Source organism: Mustela erminea, chromosome 6, assembly GCF_009829155.1.
Source record: "Mustela erminea isolate mMusErm1 chromosome 6, mMusErm1.Pri, whole genome shotgun sequence".
NCBI lineage: Eukaryota > Metazoa > Chordata > Mammalia > Carnivora > Mustelidae > Mustela > Mustela erminea.
The window spans coordinates 24,609,508-24,629,125 of NC_045619.1; the positions used below are offsets into that span (position 1 = coordinate 24,609,508).

Consider the following 19,618-nt stretch of genomic DNA (forward strand, 5'->3'; position numbering starts at 1 on the left):
AAATACACTAGACTCTTAAAAGGAAATGGTAAAATTGTTTCGTATTATCCAAGACCATCTGAGCTCTGTCAGCAATGGAAATCAGGTTGTCAGTTTCTGCTGATTACACAGATAAGGACATTTGGACATTTTCACTGAAAATAAAGAAATTCCCCTCAGACTTTCTAATCATGATTTGATTTGGTGAAGCGCCCATTTACCAACCTCACGTTTCCTGCCTGAATTCTGATTAAAGACAAGCCTATGTGGTATAAAATGAGCAAGTGACCCTTACTTTGGGAGCCCAGTTATTTTATTCTTGTGTATGTGGTAGTAGCCAACTGCTAGATCACCTCAAAGAAATTACGCAGGCAACTGTCACAGACAGATGAGTTGGGCTTCGTCTTAGAAGTGCTATCTCTCCCCCTCCAGGGAGCCGGAAGCCTGACTGTGGTTTTACTCCAAGGGGTGACACCACTGGATCACATCCCCAGTGAGTGGTGAGATACTCTGGTGTTGAGGGACACTAGTGCTTGGAAGATGGTTTTATCATACATGGTCTCCTTGTTTCAAAAACCCTTCTGGATAGCTAGAAGAGCCAAAGTGGGAAACCCACTATAACCAGTCTATTTACCAGAATAAAGATCACCTCAGAAAAAAAAAAAAAAAAAAAAAAAGATCACCTCAGAATCTTTCAGAATTACCAGAATAAAGATCATAGAAAGAATAAAATCACATCAACTCAGCCAGAAAGTACCATGTTAAAGTAGCCTAAAATGGTAAGCATGACTCTAATATTTAGTAAATGGACAGTATAGGATTTTTTAAATTAAAATGTATTCCAATTCATGTGACCCATCATAAGTGATTGAACGAAAGTGACAGTAAGCACTTTCATGCTTCTTTTCTACTAAAGATATTCTTTAGGTAAATTGAACCTGAATCTGATCAGATAAACATGGGTGATTGAGCATATGTTAAATAATACCATGAGGATGCAATCTGCCAGATCCGTTATACAGGAAATTCTACAGGGAAATTGGTCTGGTTTTCATTTTGGTTTTGTTTTTTAAGAGAGGGAAAGAGGGGGTGGGGGAGGGCCAGGGGATTGGAGAGAGAGAATGTTAAGCAGACTCCATGCCTCCAAGGAGCCCAACGTAGGGCCTGATCTCATGACCCAGAGGTCATGACCTGAGCCAAAATCAAGTCAAGCGCTTAAGTGACTGAACCACCCATGCGCCCCTGCTCAGTTTCCTTAAACCAGTAAATGGCATGGAGAAAAGGTCGTGTGTGGGTGGAGGTAGGTAGGGATGGCAGTTATAGATAGAAAGTTGACTTTAGGGGCTATACCAACCAAATTGATTTGTGTTTAGATCTTAATTTTTTTAATTCTAAAATATTATTTTTGAGACCACTGGGAAAATTTGAACCCAGACTAGGTATAAGATGATACTAAGGAATTGTTCATTTTGGGGGGGATTATAGCTATATTATGGCTATGTTTTAAAGTTTTTTTATCTGATGGAGTTACATACTAAAGTATTTATGGATTAAATGATAATGGTGGCTTGGATTTGCTTTAAAATATTGCAGTGAGGGGGGAATGAGGGATAGCAATCGAGGAAACAAGAGAGATAAGATGCTGATTGGGTTGAAGTAGGTGATAGGTACAGGGCAGTTCATTTTATGCATGTTGAGGATTTTTTTTTAAGATTATATTTATTATTTGACAGAGAAAGGGCACAAGCAGGGGGAACAGGAGAGGGAGAAAGAAGCTCCCCACTGAGCAGGGAGCCCGATGCAGGGCTGGATCCCAGGACCCTGGAATCATGACTCGAGCTGAAGGGAGGAGACACTTAACGACTGAGCAAACCAGGCGCCCCGAATGTTGAGGATTTCTATAATAAAAAGTTTTTATGTATTAAAAAGAAAACCATTATAGCTAGGTGCTTATTATCTTCACATATGTTACTTTATCTAATCCTCAACAAAATGCTGTTAGATGTTTCTCTTCTCCTCCTCTGATGAAATGGCTCAGTGGGATTGAATCACTAGTTAAGGGTCACTAGGTAGATGCGGAATTCAAACCAATGCTTGTCCGACTCCAAGGCTTGTTGTCACCCATAATTACAGAACTATTTTTTATGATTAAAATAATCATTATATTGCTATTATTGATCTGGAAAAATTAAGTGATTACTCATTGCAATTGTATTTTTAATAATAGCTAACAATTGTTAAGAAGTTATGTGTTGGGATATCTGGGTGGCTCAGTCAGTTAAGCTTCTACTCTTGACACACTGGATGTGGAACATGCTAAAGATTCTCTCTCCCTCTCCTCCTGCCCCTCCCAGCTCACGGGCTCTCTCTCATTCTCTCTTTGTCTAAGAAAAAGAAGTTATTATGTTTTATAAAATGTTGCTTCACTTCCTTCTTCACATAATACCACTATGAGGTAGAGGTAATAGTAATCACCCACTTAGACTAATTTTTGCTGTGGTCATAAACCATTCCTCAATTTCAGTGGCTTGCAACAACATAAGTTTATTTGTCATTCACCTTTTGACGTTGGTGCTTTTCACTGGGCCCTGCACTGAAGGAACAGCCTCTGACTGGTATGTTGCTGGAGTTACAGCAGAGGGAGGAAAAGGGAACCAGTGGTGGTTCTTAAAACTTCTGCCTGGAAGCCATGCAGGTCACTGCCACTGGCGTTCCATGAGCCAAATCAAGTCAGTGGTCAAGCCCAACACCAGTGAGGGGAGGGGGAGATGATCTTCTTCCACAGAGGGGCAGAAAATAGTTTGGAACAATAATACAATCTACCACAGTTAGGATCCTCATTTTTACAGACAAAGAAACTGAGGCTTGGAGAGGGTGAGTAATTTACTCAGGTCCTCATAGCTGCTAAGAGGCGGGGGCAGAATACGACCCAACGGGACTCTGGGCTTCCCAGGGCAGTACAGGCTCACTGGTTATTCAGGAAACACTATTTTATTTCTACTTTTATCTATGTTTTAATCAGGAGACTTTGTTCTATACCAAATTCTGTTTGTTTTTCATGAAGCGAACATTGTTGAAATGCAGCCTATATGTAATTTTTCCAGAATGAAGAAACCTTAAAAGGAAACTTAGTCTTTTTTATTATTAGATGGTAAAGCTAGTTGTCATCTTTTTCCTTCCTGCCGTAAATTTGGTTTATGATCCCCACACACGTTTTGCCAAAGGACTTTGGTTTGATATCCTGATTGGTCAAAACACCAAATTTAAAACAGCTCCGTCTCCTTCAGCACGGGCTTCGGAGTCATATGCCCCTTCTGCCACGTGTTAGCTTTGTTATCTTGGGCAAGTGTCTTGACATCTCTGAGCTCACATACAGGATGGGTTCAGAAATATCTACCTCATTGGGGTTATTGTTAGGATCAAATAAAATGATTTATTTAAAATGTCTAATAAAGTTCTTGGAATATGATGGACACAAAATAAATGATAGTTACTATTAGGAAATTAGTTTTTTAGTGATTAGAATAAAACTTTTTTTGAAGGGATAGTAGTTTTTTAAGTCAGATACATACCATATACAGTAATTTAATTATATAGCTTTTATATTATAGGCGCTCTTGAGGGATAATGAACTAAACCTAGGTCTATTTCAATTTTCTTTGAAGGTGCGGACACAAAAAGGACTATTCATGAATTTATTAATGACCAGAGAGACAGGTTTCTGCTGGAGGTAGTAAAAATAATTTTTTTTTTCTCCCAGTAGTCAAACAGAGGACTTCTGGCAGAGCATTGCCAAATTTTCACCTCAACAGCTTATTTTTTTCATTACATGCTCCAGATTTATTGCACCTCTGATCCTTTCCTAAACAACTTCAGTTGGGCTTTTTTCCTCAACCTTCCACCAAAACTGCTTTTGTGAAGGTTCTCAGTGACCTTCCCATTGCCAAGTTCAAATTGTCACCTCACAGTCTTGCTTTTCCTTCCTTTTCCTTCCCAGCAGCAGTTAGATCATTCGGTCCCTTCCTCTTTCTTGAAATGTCTTCTTCGGCTGGTTTCCAGGACCCACAAGCTCTTGGTTCTTCCTCGTCACTGGCTGCCACGTCTTCATGGTTTTCTTTTCTTGTTCCTCCTCTCCTGGATCTCCAAATGTTGGACCACCCCCAGACTCACCCCTCATCCTATGCTCTATCTACCCTCCTCCAGGCCCATGGCTTTAAATTCCACTTCCCCGTTAACAACTTCCAAACTTACTTCTCTACCCTGATCTTCTTCCCTGAACTCCAGACTCACAAAGGCAACTGTAGTTCTTAACATCTCTGGTTAGATGCCCAGGAGGCAACTTGGACTTCCCATTTCCAAAATTTTGCCCCTCCTATACTCTTCCCTACCCCGGCAAATCTGCATTTCATGGAGTGCCCTATCGTAGTGAGCAGCAGTTTCATTTTTCCGGTTGTTTAGGCCAAAAACACTGGAGTTATCCTCAACTCTCCTACCTACAACCCACATCCAAATATGCTTTCAAATGTATTTTTTCCCAATATACCCATACTCACACTACTTTTCATGACCTCCCCTGCTGCCACTGTTACCGATACCACTTGCATGAATTATTGTTACAACTTCTGAGCACTGGTCTGCCTCCACTTTTCTCCCTACAGTCTGTTCTCCACATGCGTCCCACCTCTACTGAAGACCTGGTGACTTTGTCTGGCCCCTGACTCCCCAGTTGTTATTTCTTTAAAATGATCTCATTTACATATTTTAAATTCATTTATATTATACTGTATATGATTTTATTTGTAATTTCTTTTTCATGCATGACATTAAAAACCATAGTGAATTCTTATATTCTGTAATAAAAAAAATAAATGCTAGATATCAAAGTTGTATTTGGGGATTTACACAGAGTTCTTGGAGGCTGGTTAAAGACCCCTACCCTTGGGCAGCTTGGCGGAATGTGTCATAGGCATAGCAGGGTGAAACCCTCATTGTTCTGGGCTGCTTCCTAATAGAAGAGGCTTTGTGACTACAGACCACCCAATTTCCCAATGGCCAAAAATATTGGAGGGCTACTGTGGATCATACCAGGTAGACCTCCTCTTTGGAGGGATACATAGTTGTTATTGTTGTTGTTGTTTTAATTTTTATTTTTTAGGCTAGAGCCTGAGGGGATATGCAGCTCCTTTTGATTTTGGGGAACCATATTGAGCCTCTTCATAAAAGTGAAAAAGAAGAATGAGTCTCCCTTTTAACGATCCCAAAATAAATTCCTTCGTAAAATAAAGGTTATGGTCTCAAGACTTGGCATGCTATTATTTCTAATACAAGTGATCGCTTTGCAAGTTACTTTCCCCTTTATTAGCAGACTGATGAAATGTACTAGCAATGAGCTGGAAATGTGGCATAATGTTGCACTTCTGTTTTCCATATTCCTAGTATGCCCTGTCAACCAAAAGAAATACAATTAAAAAGTTTGAAAAACACATGGTGGCAAAGGAACGGCAACTCACAAGAGCCGAAAAAAAGCTCCAAGAAGACGCAATGGCCTTTGAAGAGTTCCTTCGAGAAAATGACCAGCGCTCTGTAGATGCTCTTAAAATGTTCGTTTTTGTTACTTGGGCCAAATTGCCTTTTCCCCTCCCTCTTTCTTTTTAGTTTCTCAGAATACAACACAACACAAAACAAACTAATGCCTGTTACTTTTCAGTGCAGCACAGGAAACTATTAACAAACTCCAAATGACAGCAGAGCTCAAGAAAGCCAGTATGGAGGTACAGGCCGTGAAAAGGTGAGCCCTGGGCACCACCTTTTCCTTCTCAAATGTCCCAGCCCCATGGAAACTTCCCTGTGCCCAGCAAGACATTCATGGGAATATTCCTTATCAGCTGATGATTTTCTACATATAACCTTATTTTTAAACACGTAATCTGTCTCTTTTAAATAAGGACCATCTGTCTCTGCCTTGATATCAGAGCATAGTGACCTCTGGCCGAAAAGTTTCTGTGACTTGTCAGTGTAGAAGCCTAGAAACTGGTTGAAAAGAAGCAAGCCAATGTTAAGAGTGTACCACAAATTATTTTCTAAGTGCCCTCTTTCATTCATCTGAAGGCATATTTCTTTCCACATTTTTAACATCTCTAAAATTGGGATTCATTTTTACAACCATCTCTCAACTATAATTGGCAGGATTTTTTATAGTTTTACTTAGTTGAACCTAGAATTGATATTAAAAGCCAGAATCTATAATGACATATTTACAGGAAGGAGAGTTGGGATAAATTTATACCACCCATCACTTCCCCCCCACCCCAAGCCTGGATGTTTTCTTCCGTAGTCAAGTGTATCTCACTTGGTCTAATTTTAAATATCTAAAGAAGCTTCCTTCTATCATCATTCTTGGACAGTAGTTTCATGACCCAGGAGACACTAGTCTTGGTGTCAAGTCATACTATAACTTCTTTTGTTTTCTTCTTATCTTTTTTGAGGATTTGATACTTACCCTTCCTCTAAAACCAAGTCCTAGAGTTTGTGGCGAAGAGGACAGCAGCTTGTCTAAAATATAGCAAATAAACCGGATGGTAGTTTCTTTGAAACCAGTTGATATTAACAGAATGTGTGTTTTCAAACACATCCTGGCTCCGGAGCCTCTTCTATTTTAGAAGCCTAAAGTTGAAGTTATTCCAAGGTGGAGCATTCCCTTCCTGCCTTCACTCTGTCGTGTAATTAGAAGATTCTGTTCTATTTGTGGAGCCAGAGTAGCAGCCGCTGTGCCTGCACCGAGTCCTGTGTTTATGCACAATGGCTACCCAGCGAACAGCCCTGCTGAAAAGAGCTGGCTTAGTGTGTATGTGTATCATCATCCTAGAAAGGTGCAAAGGTTATGAAAATCAAGCTGGGGACAGCACGAAGGATGCAGGCGCCTGCTATTTATTTCCTTTTTCTCTCTGTGGCCTGGAGATGGCCCGGGAAGGTTGTCCACTGCAGGTAGGGCTGGGCATCTGTTTACAAAGGGGAAGGAATCTTGTTCTGAAGCTTTTGCCTGAAAGCTGTGCAATGCTAGCCATTTCAACCCTGTTCTTGCAGCGCCTCTGGGAGGATTTCCAACTAAAAACAAAGTGGCAGTAGCATGAGGGGCCCCCAAGGTCTTGGAGCGTGATGCATGAGCTAGCTGCTTGCTGCCTCTTGAATCTCGCTCCCATCAGGGAGGAAGGAGGCACCGCCTGCAAGAAGTAGTGGAGCTGACGCTGCTGGGGTAGGGGACACTGCTGAGGGTGTTGAAGAGGGCATGATTGAGGACACTGGGAAGAAAACGGGTGGAGCTCTCTTTCATGAGGGCCCTCGTGGCTATTTTAAACATTCCTTCAAGGTCCACTTTGTAGCACGATTATGGGAAAGCGGTGTAAGGCTGGGGAGAGCGTTCAGTCCAAGTCCCTGGGTAGCGGAGGCGAGAGCTTGGACCTCTGAGTCAGCCGCAGCCGCATCTGAGTGCCGGCTCTGCCTTTACTAGACAGATGACTCTGCAAGTCGTTCATTTCTTCTTCCAAAAGGTGGGAATGGTACCGATTGTAAAGTGCTCTACAGAGAAGGCGATGGTATCCGTCATGCTCCCGCGTATTGCCCACTCCATAGTAGGAGCTCGCTCGTGTTAGTTTTCTTTTTTCTTCTCACATAAGTCCCATTGTCTGCTGCCTACTAATTTCTTCCTATGCCTAAAATTTAATACGAGCTTTCCCTCAGAAATAAGAGTAAAATTGCATCAGTCTACTCCTTGTGTGTATATCCTGGGCATGTTTTATTCAGTAGCACTCTTATGGGTTCTTTTCTCATCTTCTTCTTCTTTTTTTTTTTTTTTAAGATTTTATTTATTTACCTGACAGAGATCACAAGTAGGCAGAGAGGCAAGCAGAGAGAGAAAGAGGAAGAAGCAGGCACCCTGCCGAGCAGAGAGCCCGATGCGGGGCTCGACCCCAGGACCCTGAGATCATGACCTGAGCCGAAGGCAGAGGTTTAAGCCACTGAGCCACCCAGGCGCCCCTCATCTTATATTCTTGACGCCCATATTTTTATGACCCTACTTACAATTTTTGTTATATAAATTATTATTCAAATACATAATCAAGGGAACAAATTTGGTGAAACCTTTCTTTTTTTAAATGAACATGCTTTCACATGAATATTTCTAATGATATCTTCATTTCTTTTGAGTAGTGAAATAGCAAAAACAGAATTCCTCCTTAGAGAGTACATGAAATATGGATTTTTTCTGCTGAAATTGTCTCCAAAACACTGGCAAATCCAACAAGCGCTGAAAAGGGCGCAGAGGAGAAAGAGTAGAGAGAGTATGAATGTCAGTCTTCCAGTACTAACAAGTGAGTCACATGTTCTTAATTTCAATTAAGTAAATATCCCTAATTCTCAGATGTTTCAATATTTATTTGAGTAATTTATTAAACAGTCAGAATTTCTGTTTTAAGCAGAACCTGAACAAGAATTCCCACTATCTCTGATATATTTTTTTAAGATTTTATTTATTTATTTATTTATCTAAAGAGCAAGTGTGTGCTAGTGGGGAGAGGGGCAGAGGGAGAGAATCCCAAGTAGGCTCTTCACTGACCCTGGAGCCCAACGTGGGGCTCCATCTCAGGACCCTGACTGAGACCATGACCGGAGCCGAAATCAAGAGTCAGTTGCTCACACACTGAGCAACTTAGGTGCCCTGGTGTTACTAATCTTTTAAAGTATTATATAATATGTTATTACAGAGTCTCAGAAATAAACACCCCATGGTACTTGTATTAGGAAGTCAGCTCAATGGACCAAAAATAGATCTATTATAGGTAAGAATCGAATAAGTGATCAGAATACAAATCAAAGCAACACTGAGGTGACATGGACCAGACTTATCCTCCTGCTTAAAAAAAAAAATGTGAAAAATATATGAAGGTTTCAGGCATCAGGCATCAAGGAGAAAAGCAGAGATATCCTTGAGAGAGGAGAGACAAATGAGATAAGCCAAATGATGGTCTCAGCATAGTGCCTGGGGAGCATTTCCAGGATGTAGTAGAGGAAAGAAGAACCCAGCAGTCCCCATGAATTGCAGAGACGGAGCTAAGGATATATATAGGGAGCAGAGTCCTGGAGAGGAGAGAGCTACACAGAGAGTTCTCTCTGGAGTCTTCAGCTGAGGGCTGATCCTGAGACTCCTGGGTAAGAGCATTTACCCCACAGAAGCGAGTAAACAACAAACCAGGGAGAACTCTTCCAGAGAGCTGATGGTTAAAGACTTCCCAGCACAGCAGCGGTGGCTGTCACAGCTCACTTTGCTGTTATTATGTTAAATCATGTGTACAGAGTATTGAGCACAGTGATGGCACTTGGTTAAACTCAACACAGTTTGACGAGAGAGAAAACCTATAGAAAGGAAAATCAGGAAGTAATTGCATTTAGCAGCTTAAACTTCAGTGCTCCTAGACTTGTCCTTTAACTAGAGGATACTTAAAAAGCAATGAGTCCCTCAGTCTAGAGGAGTGAATGGCTGACGCAGGGATTATAGAAGTTATCAGGCTGTTGAGTGAGGCAGGAAACAGGGACCTCCTTGTGCCCTGCAGGTCAGTTCCCCTCCATTCTGCCATTCTGCCCTTGCCTTCAGCATCATACATTTGCTTGTTACAATGCCCCCATCCTATACTTCTGGCCTTGTATCATGAGACAAACCTCTCAGAAATGTCCCCCCCTTCATTTCTAGAATTAAATACAACGAAAACAGATGGCAGTACTGAGGATCCCAGGAAGATATCATTTTCAGATGACTACTATGTGGAAAGAGATCGCCAAGGTAATACCAGAGATTTGGGACTTCATTCACAAAAGTAAAACCAGGAAGGTGCCCATCTCAAGTTGGAAATCCAGGACCTCCGAGCTAACCTGCACACAAACGGTGGTGACCACATCACCCAGAATCCCTGGGACCGAGGCGTTCCATTTCTTTCTCTCTGACATGATTACAAGACTCCGGGGTGGGGGGGGCGGGTGAAAGGACACAACAGGCACAGAAGTCAGGGGCAGAGAACCAGCACAAGACACCCCCTCCACAAAATGTAACAACTGAAGTGTTCATTATTTTTACTTTTTGCCTTTTTAAAAATCTGTGATTTTATATGAAATATACCTGGTTAGGTTTAAAAAAAAAAAAAAGAACCATGATTTATATTTCACAATTTATGCCCCTGATTTGGGATTATCGATAGTTATATCATGTTTTTGATAGTACGTACCCCGCACTGCCACCCCACCCCACCACTACCTTTGATTTTATTTTTAGGCCTGGAATCCAATTTCATTAGAATAAATAAGCTCAGGCCTCTATTAGCTCAGGCATTCTATTATTATCATTCTAATAAAAAGAATGGGCATATCCATGCAGAAAAAATGAATATCTTGCACCAAATAACTAGGACTCATTTCTAATTCTATGTTATTTCTTTTCATCTCCACCATCACCAATGACATGGACTTTGGCTGGACATTATGAATAGGAAAACCACACAAGAAGTCCATTCCAGAGAGTAAGAAATCATCTGTATCAAGGTACAGTACTTACTTCATTAACTCTCTTGGAAATGTTTTTCAGAAAATATCCCTTTTAGCCTTTCTTCAACATAGAGACCACCTACAAATACCCGTCCTAACAGATACGGGAAGTGGTGGCTGCCATTTCCGGGTGCTCCTGAGGTGGCTGAGTTCCCACAGGCCCCCGCGCATTCTTTGATGAGTGCCTGTCACTGCTGTTTGCAGAAACCACCTGCCCTCTGCATCCTGGGCCTGGCTCTCTCAGAGAGCTAAGATAAGCTACTCTGCTGACTCCTGCATTTACAGTTTTACCACATCATTCAAAACTGCTGCAATTGGATCACAAAACTTTTTTGTTTTGCCCCTTACACGATTGTTGACTCGTTAGCACTCATTATTTAATAAATTGCTAGTTCTCAACCCTGGCTATTTAAGAAAACATATTGATGACCAGGATGGGTACAGTGGCCCCCAGGAGAGGATCTGGGCCAGCAACACAGTATCCATGACAATCACACATGACAAAAGTCAACACAGACATTGTACTCTAAATTCCAGGGACCCTGAGGTCACTCCACTTCTGTGGCACTTAAGAGTCACTGTTTTACTTTGCTTTTATTAATTAATTTTTTTTTAGATAGTTGTAGATTCACATACAGTTGCAACAAATAATACGGAGAGATCCATGTACCCTTTATCCAGTTTCCCCCAATGGTAACATCTTGCAAAACTGCAGTACAATATCACAATCAGAATATTGGCATTGGTACAGTCAAGGTACAAATAAATACAGAACATCATCACAAGGATTCTTCATGTTGCCCCTTTGTAGTATATCCACTTCCCTCTCTCTTCCTCTCCTTAAGTCCTGGAATCACTAATCTGTTCTCTATCACTTTGATTTTTACCATTTCAAAACTGTTACATAAATGGAATCATACAGTACATAATCTTTTGGGAATGGATGTTTTATGGACCATTCATTCTCTGAAGGTTCATCCAAGCTGTTGGGTCTATCAGGAGTTGGCTCCTTTATATTGCTGAGTAGTATCACAGTTAAACCCTTGCACAATATGGGATTGAACTATACACTTTCCCTTATATGTGGATCTTTTTGATAAACATAGTATAATACTGTAAATGTATTTTCCTTATGATCTTCTTGACATTTTCTTTTATTTAGCCTACTTTGTTGTATGAATATAGTATGTAATACATATAACCTACAAAATATGTTAACTAAGTTATTGGTAAGGATTCAGGTCAGCAGTTGGCTATTAGTGGTTAAGTTTTGGGGGAGTCAAAAGTTATATGCAGATTTTTGACTGTAGGGGTTGTTACAGAGTCAACGAGAGAAATGGAAATGATGTGCACACAACAAGTTGCACAAAGATATTTATAGCGATTTTATTCTTTATAGCCCCAAATTGGAAACAATCTGGATGTCATTCAGTGAGTGGATAGTTAATATGTAGTGTGTCTATACCATATTATCGTATCGTATATATCTTTCTCCATGTTCCCACACTTTATTTTCCATGCCTTAAAGGGCAGCTCCATTTTGTTCCCTCAAACTCAACACAAACAAAGCAAATATTAATTTTTTTCTTAGCTCATCCTTTAACTGTTTTCCATCTTATTAGGATGACTTCCATTATTCCAGATTCACAGACTACAAGTGTTGGAGTCATCTCTGTCCCTTCTTTTTTGGCTCCGGTAGCTCTTTCTACTCATGCTTCCCAGGATTTCATTCTTTCATGTATCTCTAGATTTTCCTCCCAACTCCAGCTCATTTACTCACTCTTCCCTTCATCACTACCTTCTACTTGAACATGTTCATTACCTAGATCACACCAACAGCCACCTTACTCTCTCTAGTCTCTGCCTCTTTAATTTTCCAATCATTTTCAATTTATCCTTCTTAAAGGATTTTTCCAAAGCCTCTATGCAAACCACATAATTATTCTTTAAGATTGTACCTCATCTCCTGTCCCCCCAACCAACATTCCTCAGCCTGATCAGAAGATATTTAAAAAAGATATTTTTAAGAGTAAAATCCACTCTTCAAAAGACAAATACTGTGTTACTCTGGGAACAAACTTTGTTTTGAGCACTAGAGCACATGTTTAGTTTGTCAAGAAGACTGCATTAAAAGAAACAAAACAGATGCAGCAATGTAGGTTGTCATGTGTTTCTTTAAAAAGATTTCTTATAAATGCACCTCAAATAATTGGTACCATATGGTTTGGCCCTTCCTTGTGGTCTCACTTGTTCAGATATGTCACCCTTGTCTGGATGGAATCTGATTTTCTTTTGCATATGTATGGGATCCACTGATTCCTGCAAACAGTGGTTTCCTAAAAGGCTAAAAAGGCTATTGAAAAGGACTACGTTATAGTTAGGTTCCAAAGACAATTTAGAAATGAAGCAAATGTGTTGACTGAAAGTGGCTCAGAAATCAGACGTTTTTTCTTTTACAGCCACGCTGAGAGCATCAGTTCAGAAGACAGCTCGGAATTATTTTTAGAGAATGATATGGACTATGATCTGGTAACAAGATTATCTTTTTTAATTTAAATATTGTGTTTGGTGACGAGAATAAGAGCTCTTTTTTTCTTTTTTTTTTCTTTTTTTAAAGATTTTATTTATTTGAGAGAGAGACAGTGAGAGAGAACATGAGTGAAGAGAAGGTCAGAGAGAGAAGCAGAGTCCCCGTGGAGCTGGGAGCCTGATGCGGGACTCGATCTCGGGACTCTGGGATCATGACCTGAGCCGAAGGCAGTCGTCCAACCAACTGAGCCACCCAGGGGTCTCTAGAGCTCATTTTTTTCTTTTAAAATTAAAATTTCCTAAGGGCTCCTGGCTGGCTCTGTTATTGCCTACCTTCAGCTCAGGTCATGATCCCAGGGTCCTGGGACTGAGCCCCACATCGAGCTCCCTGCTCAGTGGGAAGTCTGCTTCTCCTTCTCCCCTTGCTTGTGTTCTCTCTCTTGCTGTGTCTATGTCAAATAAATAAATAAAATCTAAGATGGTGGAGGAGTAGCAGACTGAAATGACATCAGGTCGCAGGAGTTCAGCTAGATGTTATCAAACCATTCCAAACACCTACAAATTCAACAGGAGATCTAAGAGAAGATAAGCAGCAATTCTAGGAACAGAAAATTGGCCACTTTCTGAAAGGTAGGATGTGCGGAGAAGTGAATCCTGGGCGATGGGAAAATAGACAGTGGGGGGCGGGGCCGGATCCTGGCAAGCAGCAGAGCAGTGGATCACAAAATCCGAACTTTTAGAAGTCTGCTCCACTGAGGGACATCGCTCCAGAGGCTAAGTGGGGGAGGGGTAAGGGAGGCGGTAAGCCCTCGCAGGGCAGTGTAGTCTCAGGACCTGCGGGGTCACTGAAAGATCGGGGGTGTTGGAGTGTGGCAGAGCTCCCAGGAATTGGAGTGGGGGAAGCCGACTACAGAGACAGAGTAGAGGAGTGAGCTCTCAGCTCGGAATTACCTTAAACTGTGATCTGCGGCACAGTTGGACCACTGTTCTTCGAGCAGGGACCCCACAAGTGGCAGATCTGGGAAGACTCACCTTCCTCCTCTGGAGACAGGAATCTGCTGGGGTTGGAGACTCCAAACGGGGCTGTGCATCAGAGATAGAAACGCTCGATCACAGGCTGGGTGAACCCAGAGCAGAGCCGGAGACCAGGGAGATGGGAGTGATTGACCCCTTTTCTCTGAAGATGCACTGAGGAGTGGAGACCCAAGCTCTCAGCTCCTCCGGGCTGGAGATTGGGAGGCTGCCATTTTCATTCCCGTTTTCCAGAGCTCTACGAAAAGCGTTCAGGGAACAAAAGCTCCCAAGAGAGAACTCGAGCAGATTTCTTAGCCCAGCCCCTGGCAAGGGTGGTGCAATTCTGCCTTAGGCAAAGACATTTGAGAGTCACTACAACAGGCCTCTCCCCCAGAAGATCAACAAGAACATCCAGCCAAGAACAAGCTAACTGATCAAGGAGAACAGCAGAACTCCAGAACTAGGGGAAAGCAATGCATGAAATTCAAGGCTTTCTCCGCATGATCCTTTAGTCTTGCAAAGTAAAATTAAATTTTTTTAATTTTATTTTTTTCTTTTTCTATTTTTTAAAGATTTTCCTCTTTCTCTTTTAACGTTTTTAAACTAGTTTATCTTAACAATCCTTTCTAAAAAATCTTTTTAAACCTTCATTATTATAGTCATATTTTATCCTTTGTTGTATTTAACCTTATTTTTTGTATACATATAGGGTTTTTCTTTTTCTAAAAAATTTTGGGATATAACTTCTTCTAATAGATAAAAATATACCCTAAATCTAGTACAGGCTTTGTTCTAGTCTCCAGCCTGAGCACATTCTCGACCCCACTTTTTTTTTCTTCTTTCTTTTTCCAACCAACTTATCTTATCAATTCTTTTTTTTTTTTTTTTAGAATGTTTTTAAAATTTTCATCTTTACAGTCATATTCCATCCCTTCATTATGTTTACTATATATAAGGTTTTCTTTCTTTAAAATTTTGGGAGGTAGTTTCTTCTAAGAGACCAAAATACTCCTAAAATACTCTTAAAAATACTCCTAAAAACTCCTAAAGTGGGTAGCTCTGTTCTATTCATCAGTCTAATATATATATATATATATATATATATATATATATATATATTTTTTTTTTTTTTTTTTTTTTTTTTTTCTTTTTACCTCCTTTCTTCTCCCCTCAGTTTGGGGTCTCTTCTGATTTGGTTAGCGTACATTTTTCTGGGATCTTTGCCACCCTGTTAGTATTTTATTCTCTTGTACGTATATTCTTATCTGGATAAAATGACAAGGCAGAAAAACTCACCAAAAAAAAGAACAAGAGGCAGTAAAAAAAGAACAAGAGGCAGTACTGACAGCTATGGACCTAATCAGTACAGATATTGATAATATGTCAGATCTAGAGTTCAGAATGATGATTCTCAAGGTGCTAGTTGGGCTTGAGAAAGGCATGGAAGATATAAGAGAAACCCTGCCTGGAGAAATAAAACCCTTTTCTGGAGAAATAAAAGAACTAAAATCTAACCAAGCTGAAATAAAAAAGGTATTAATGAGGCACAGTCAAGAATGGAGGCTCTTATTGCTAGGATAAATGAGGCAGAGAGAGAATTAGTGATATAGAAGACCAAATGATGGGGAATAAAGAAGCTGAGCAAAAGAGCGACAAACAAATATTGGAACAAAAGGAGAGAATGTGAGAGATAAGTGACACCATAAGACAAAACAATATTAGAATAATTGGGGTTCCAGAGAAGAAGAAAGGGGGGGGAAAAAGGTATACTGGAACAAATTATAATAGAGAAATTCCTTAATATGGCAAAGGGAAAAAGCATCAAAATCCAAGAGGGACAGAGAACCCCCCTCAAAATCAATAAAAATGGGTCCACACCCCATCATCTTAGCGACAAAGAGAAAATCCTGAAAGCAGCTTGGGACAAGAAGTCTGTAACATACAATGGTAGAAATACTAGATTGGCAGCAGACTTATCTACAGAGACCTGGCAGGCCAGAAAGAACTGGCATGATATATTCAGATCCCTAAAGGAGGAAAATATGCAGCCAAGAATACTATATCCAGCTAGGCTATTATTGAAAATAGAATGAGAGATAAAAAGCCTCCAGAACAAACAAAAACTAAAAGAATTTGCAAACACCAAACCAGCCCTACAGAAAATATTGAAAGTGGTCCTCTAAGCAATGAGAGAGCCTAAAAATGGCCCAGAAAGGAACAGAGACAATATACAGTAACAGTCACTTTACAGGCAATACAATGGCACTACATTCATGTCTTTCAATAGTTACCCTGAATGTAAATGGGCTAAGTGTCCCAATCAAATGGCAGAGGGTATCAAAATGGATAAAAAACAAAACCCATCCATATGCTGTCTACAAGAAACTCATTTTAGACCCAAAGACACCTCCAGATTTAAAGTGAGGGTGTGGAAAACTATTTACCATGCTAATGGACATCAAAAGAAAACTGGGCGGGCAATCCTTACATCAGATAAATTATATTTTAAGCCAAAGACTATAATAAGAGATGAGGAAGGACTCAAGGGTCAAGACTCAAAGGGTCTGTCCAACAAGATTTAACAATTTAATTTGCATGCCCCTAACATGCAAGTAGCCAACTATATAAACCAATTAATTACAAAATCAAAGAAACACATTGACAATAATATAATAATAGTAGGGGACTTTAGCACCCCCGGCTCACTGAAATGGACAGATCATCCAAGCAAAAATCAATAAGGAAATAAAGGCCTTAAATGACACACTGGACCAGATGGACATCACAGATATAAACAGAACATTCCATCCCAAAGCAACAGAATACACATTCCTCTCGAGTGCACACGGAACATTCTCCAGAACAGATCACATCCTGGGTCACAAAGCAGGTCTCAACCAGTACCAAAAGATTGGGATCATTCCCTGAATATTTTCAGACGACAATGCTCTGAAGCTAGAACTCAATCACAAGAGGAAAGTTGGAAAGAACTCAAATACATGGAGGCTAAAGAGTATCCTACTAAAGAATGAATGGGTCAACCAGGAAATTAAAGAAGAATTGAAAAAACTCATGGAAATAAATGATAATAAAAACACAACTGTTCAAAATCTGTGGGACACAGCAAAGGTGGTCCTGAGAGGAAAGCATATAGCCATACAAGCCTTTTGCAAGAAACAAGAAAGGTCTCAAGTACACAATCTAACCCTACACCTAGAGGAGCTGGAGAAAGAACAGCAAAGAAAGCCTAAAGGCAGCAGCAGAAGAAAAATAATAAAGATCAGAAAAGAAGTCAATGAAATAGAAACAAACAAACCAACCCAACAGTATAACAAATCAACAAAACTAGGAGCTGGTTGCTTGAAAGAATTATTAAGATTGATAAACCCCTGGCCAGACTTATCAAAAAGAAAAGAGAAAGGACCCAAATAAATAAAATCATGAACTAAAGAGGAGAGATCACAACCAACACCAAAGAAATACAAGCAATTATAAGAACATATTATGAGCAACTATACACCAGCAAATTTGACAATCTGGAAGAAATGGATGCATTCCTAGAGACATATAAACTACCAACACTGAATCAGGAAGAAATAGAAAACCTGAACAGACCCATAACCAGTAAGGAGATTGAAGAAGTCATCAAAAACCTCCCCCCCAAAAAAGCCCAGGGACAGACAGCTTCCCAGGGGAATTCTACTAAACAGTTAAAGAAGAATTAATATCTATTCTCTTGAAACGGTTCCAAAAAAGAAAAATGGAAGGAAAACTTCCAAACTCATTTTATGAGGCCAGCATTACCTTGATCCCCAAACCAGACAAAGACCCCATCCAAAAAGAGAATTACAGACCAATATCCTTGATGAACACGGGTGTGAAAATTCTCACCAAAACACTAGCCAATAGGATCCGATAGTACATTAAAAGGATTATTCACCACAACCAAGTGGGATTTATTCCTGGGCTGCAAGGTTGGTTCAACATCTGCAAATCAATCAATGTGATACAATACATTAATAAAAGAACAAACAAGAACCATATGATATTGTCAGTAGATGCTGAAAAAGCATTTGACAAATTACAGCATCCTTTCTTGATCAAAACTCTTAAAGGTGTAGGAATAGAAGGTACATTCCTCAATATCATCAAAGCCATCTATGAAAAACCCACAGTGAATATCATTCTTGATGGGGAAAAACTGAGAGCTTTTCTGCTAAGATCAGGAACATGGCAGGGATGTCCACTAGCACCACTGCTATTCAACATAGTACTAGACATTCTAGCCTCAGCAATCAGACAACAAAAAGAAATTATAGGCATCTGAATCAGCAAAGAAGAAGGCAATCTCACTCTTTGCAGATGATATGATACTTTATGTGGAAAACCCAAAAAGACTACACTCCAAAACTGCTAGAACTCATGAAGGAATTCAGTAAAGTGTCAGGATATAAAACCAATGCACAGAAATCAGTTGCCTTTCTATACACCAACAGCAAGACAGAATAAGGAGATATTAAGGAGACACCCCCACTTACAATTGCACCCCAAACCATAAGATACCTAGGAATAAACCTAACAAAAGAGGCAAAGAATCTGTACTCAGAAAACTATAAAGTACTCATAAGAAATTGAGGAAGACACAAAGAAATGGAAAAGCTTTCCATGTTCATGGATTGGAAGAACAAATATTGTGAAAATATCTATGCTACCTAAAGCAATCTATACATTTAATGCAATCCCTGTCAAAATACCAACAATTTTTTTTTCAAAGAAATGGGACAAATAATCCTAAAATTTATATGGAACCAGAAAAGACCCCGAATAGCCAGAGGAGTGTTGAAAGAGAAAGCCAAAGTTGGTGGCATCACAATCCAGACTTCAAAGCTCTATTACAAAGCTGTCATCATCAAGACAGTATGGTAGTGGCACAAAAGTAGACACACAGATCAGTGGAACAGAATGGAGAGCCCAGAAATAGACCCTCAACTCTATGGTCAACTAATCTTCAACAAAGCAGGAAAGAATGTCTAAAGGAAAAAAGACAGTCTCTTCAACAAATAGTGTTGGGAAAATTGGACAGCCACATGCAGAAAAATGAAACCAGACCATTTCCTTACACCACACACAAAAATAGACTCAAAATGGATGAAAGACTTCAATGTGGGACAGGAATCCATCAAAATCCTTGAGGAGAACACAGGCAGCAACTTCCTTGACCTCAGGCACAGCAACTTCTTCCTAGAATCATCGCCAAAGGTAAGGGAAGCAAGGGCAAAAATGAACTACTGTGACCTCATCAAGATCAAAAGCTTTTGCACACCAAGGATACAGTCACAAACCAAAAGACAACTGACAGAATAGGAGAAGATATTCACAAACGACATATCAGATAAAGGGCTAGTATCCAAAATCTATAAAGAACTTATCAAACTCAACACCCAAAGAACAAATAATCCAATCAAGAAATGGGCAGAGGACATGAACAGACATTTCTGCAAAGGAG

The 19,618-nt window shown here is 40.1% G+C and overlaps 1 protein-coding gene across 3 annotated transcripts in view; it reads left to right on the plus strand.

Annotated features, from left to right (window-relative positions):
* Positions 1-19,618, plus strand: part of CCDC38 (coiled-coil domain containing 38) — a 48,087-nt gene that overhangs the window by 13,477 nt on the left and 14,992 nt on the right. For all 3 annotated transcript variants that reach the window (XM_032346736.1, XM_032346738.1, XM_032346739.1), the window contains exons 5-11: positions 3,645-3,709; positions 5,416-5,579; positions 5,687-5,767; positions 8,188-8,348; positions 9,725-9,814; positions 10,515-10,566; positions 13,029-13,098. In XM_032346736.1, the coding sequence (XP_032202627.1) occupies positions 3,645-3,709; positions 5,416-5,579; positions 5,687-5,767; positions 8,188-8,348; positions 9,725-9,814; positions 10,515-10,566; positions 13,029-13,098 (683 nt within the window). The remainder of the gene's footprint in view (positions 1-3,644; positions 3,710-5,415; positions 5,580-5,686; positions 5,768-8,187; positions 8,349-9,724; positions 9,815-10,514; positions 10,567-13,028; positions 13,099-19,618) is intronic.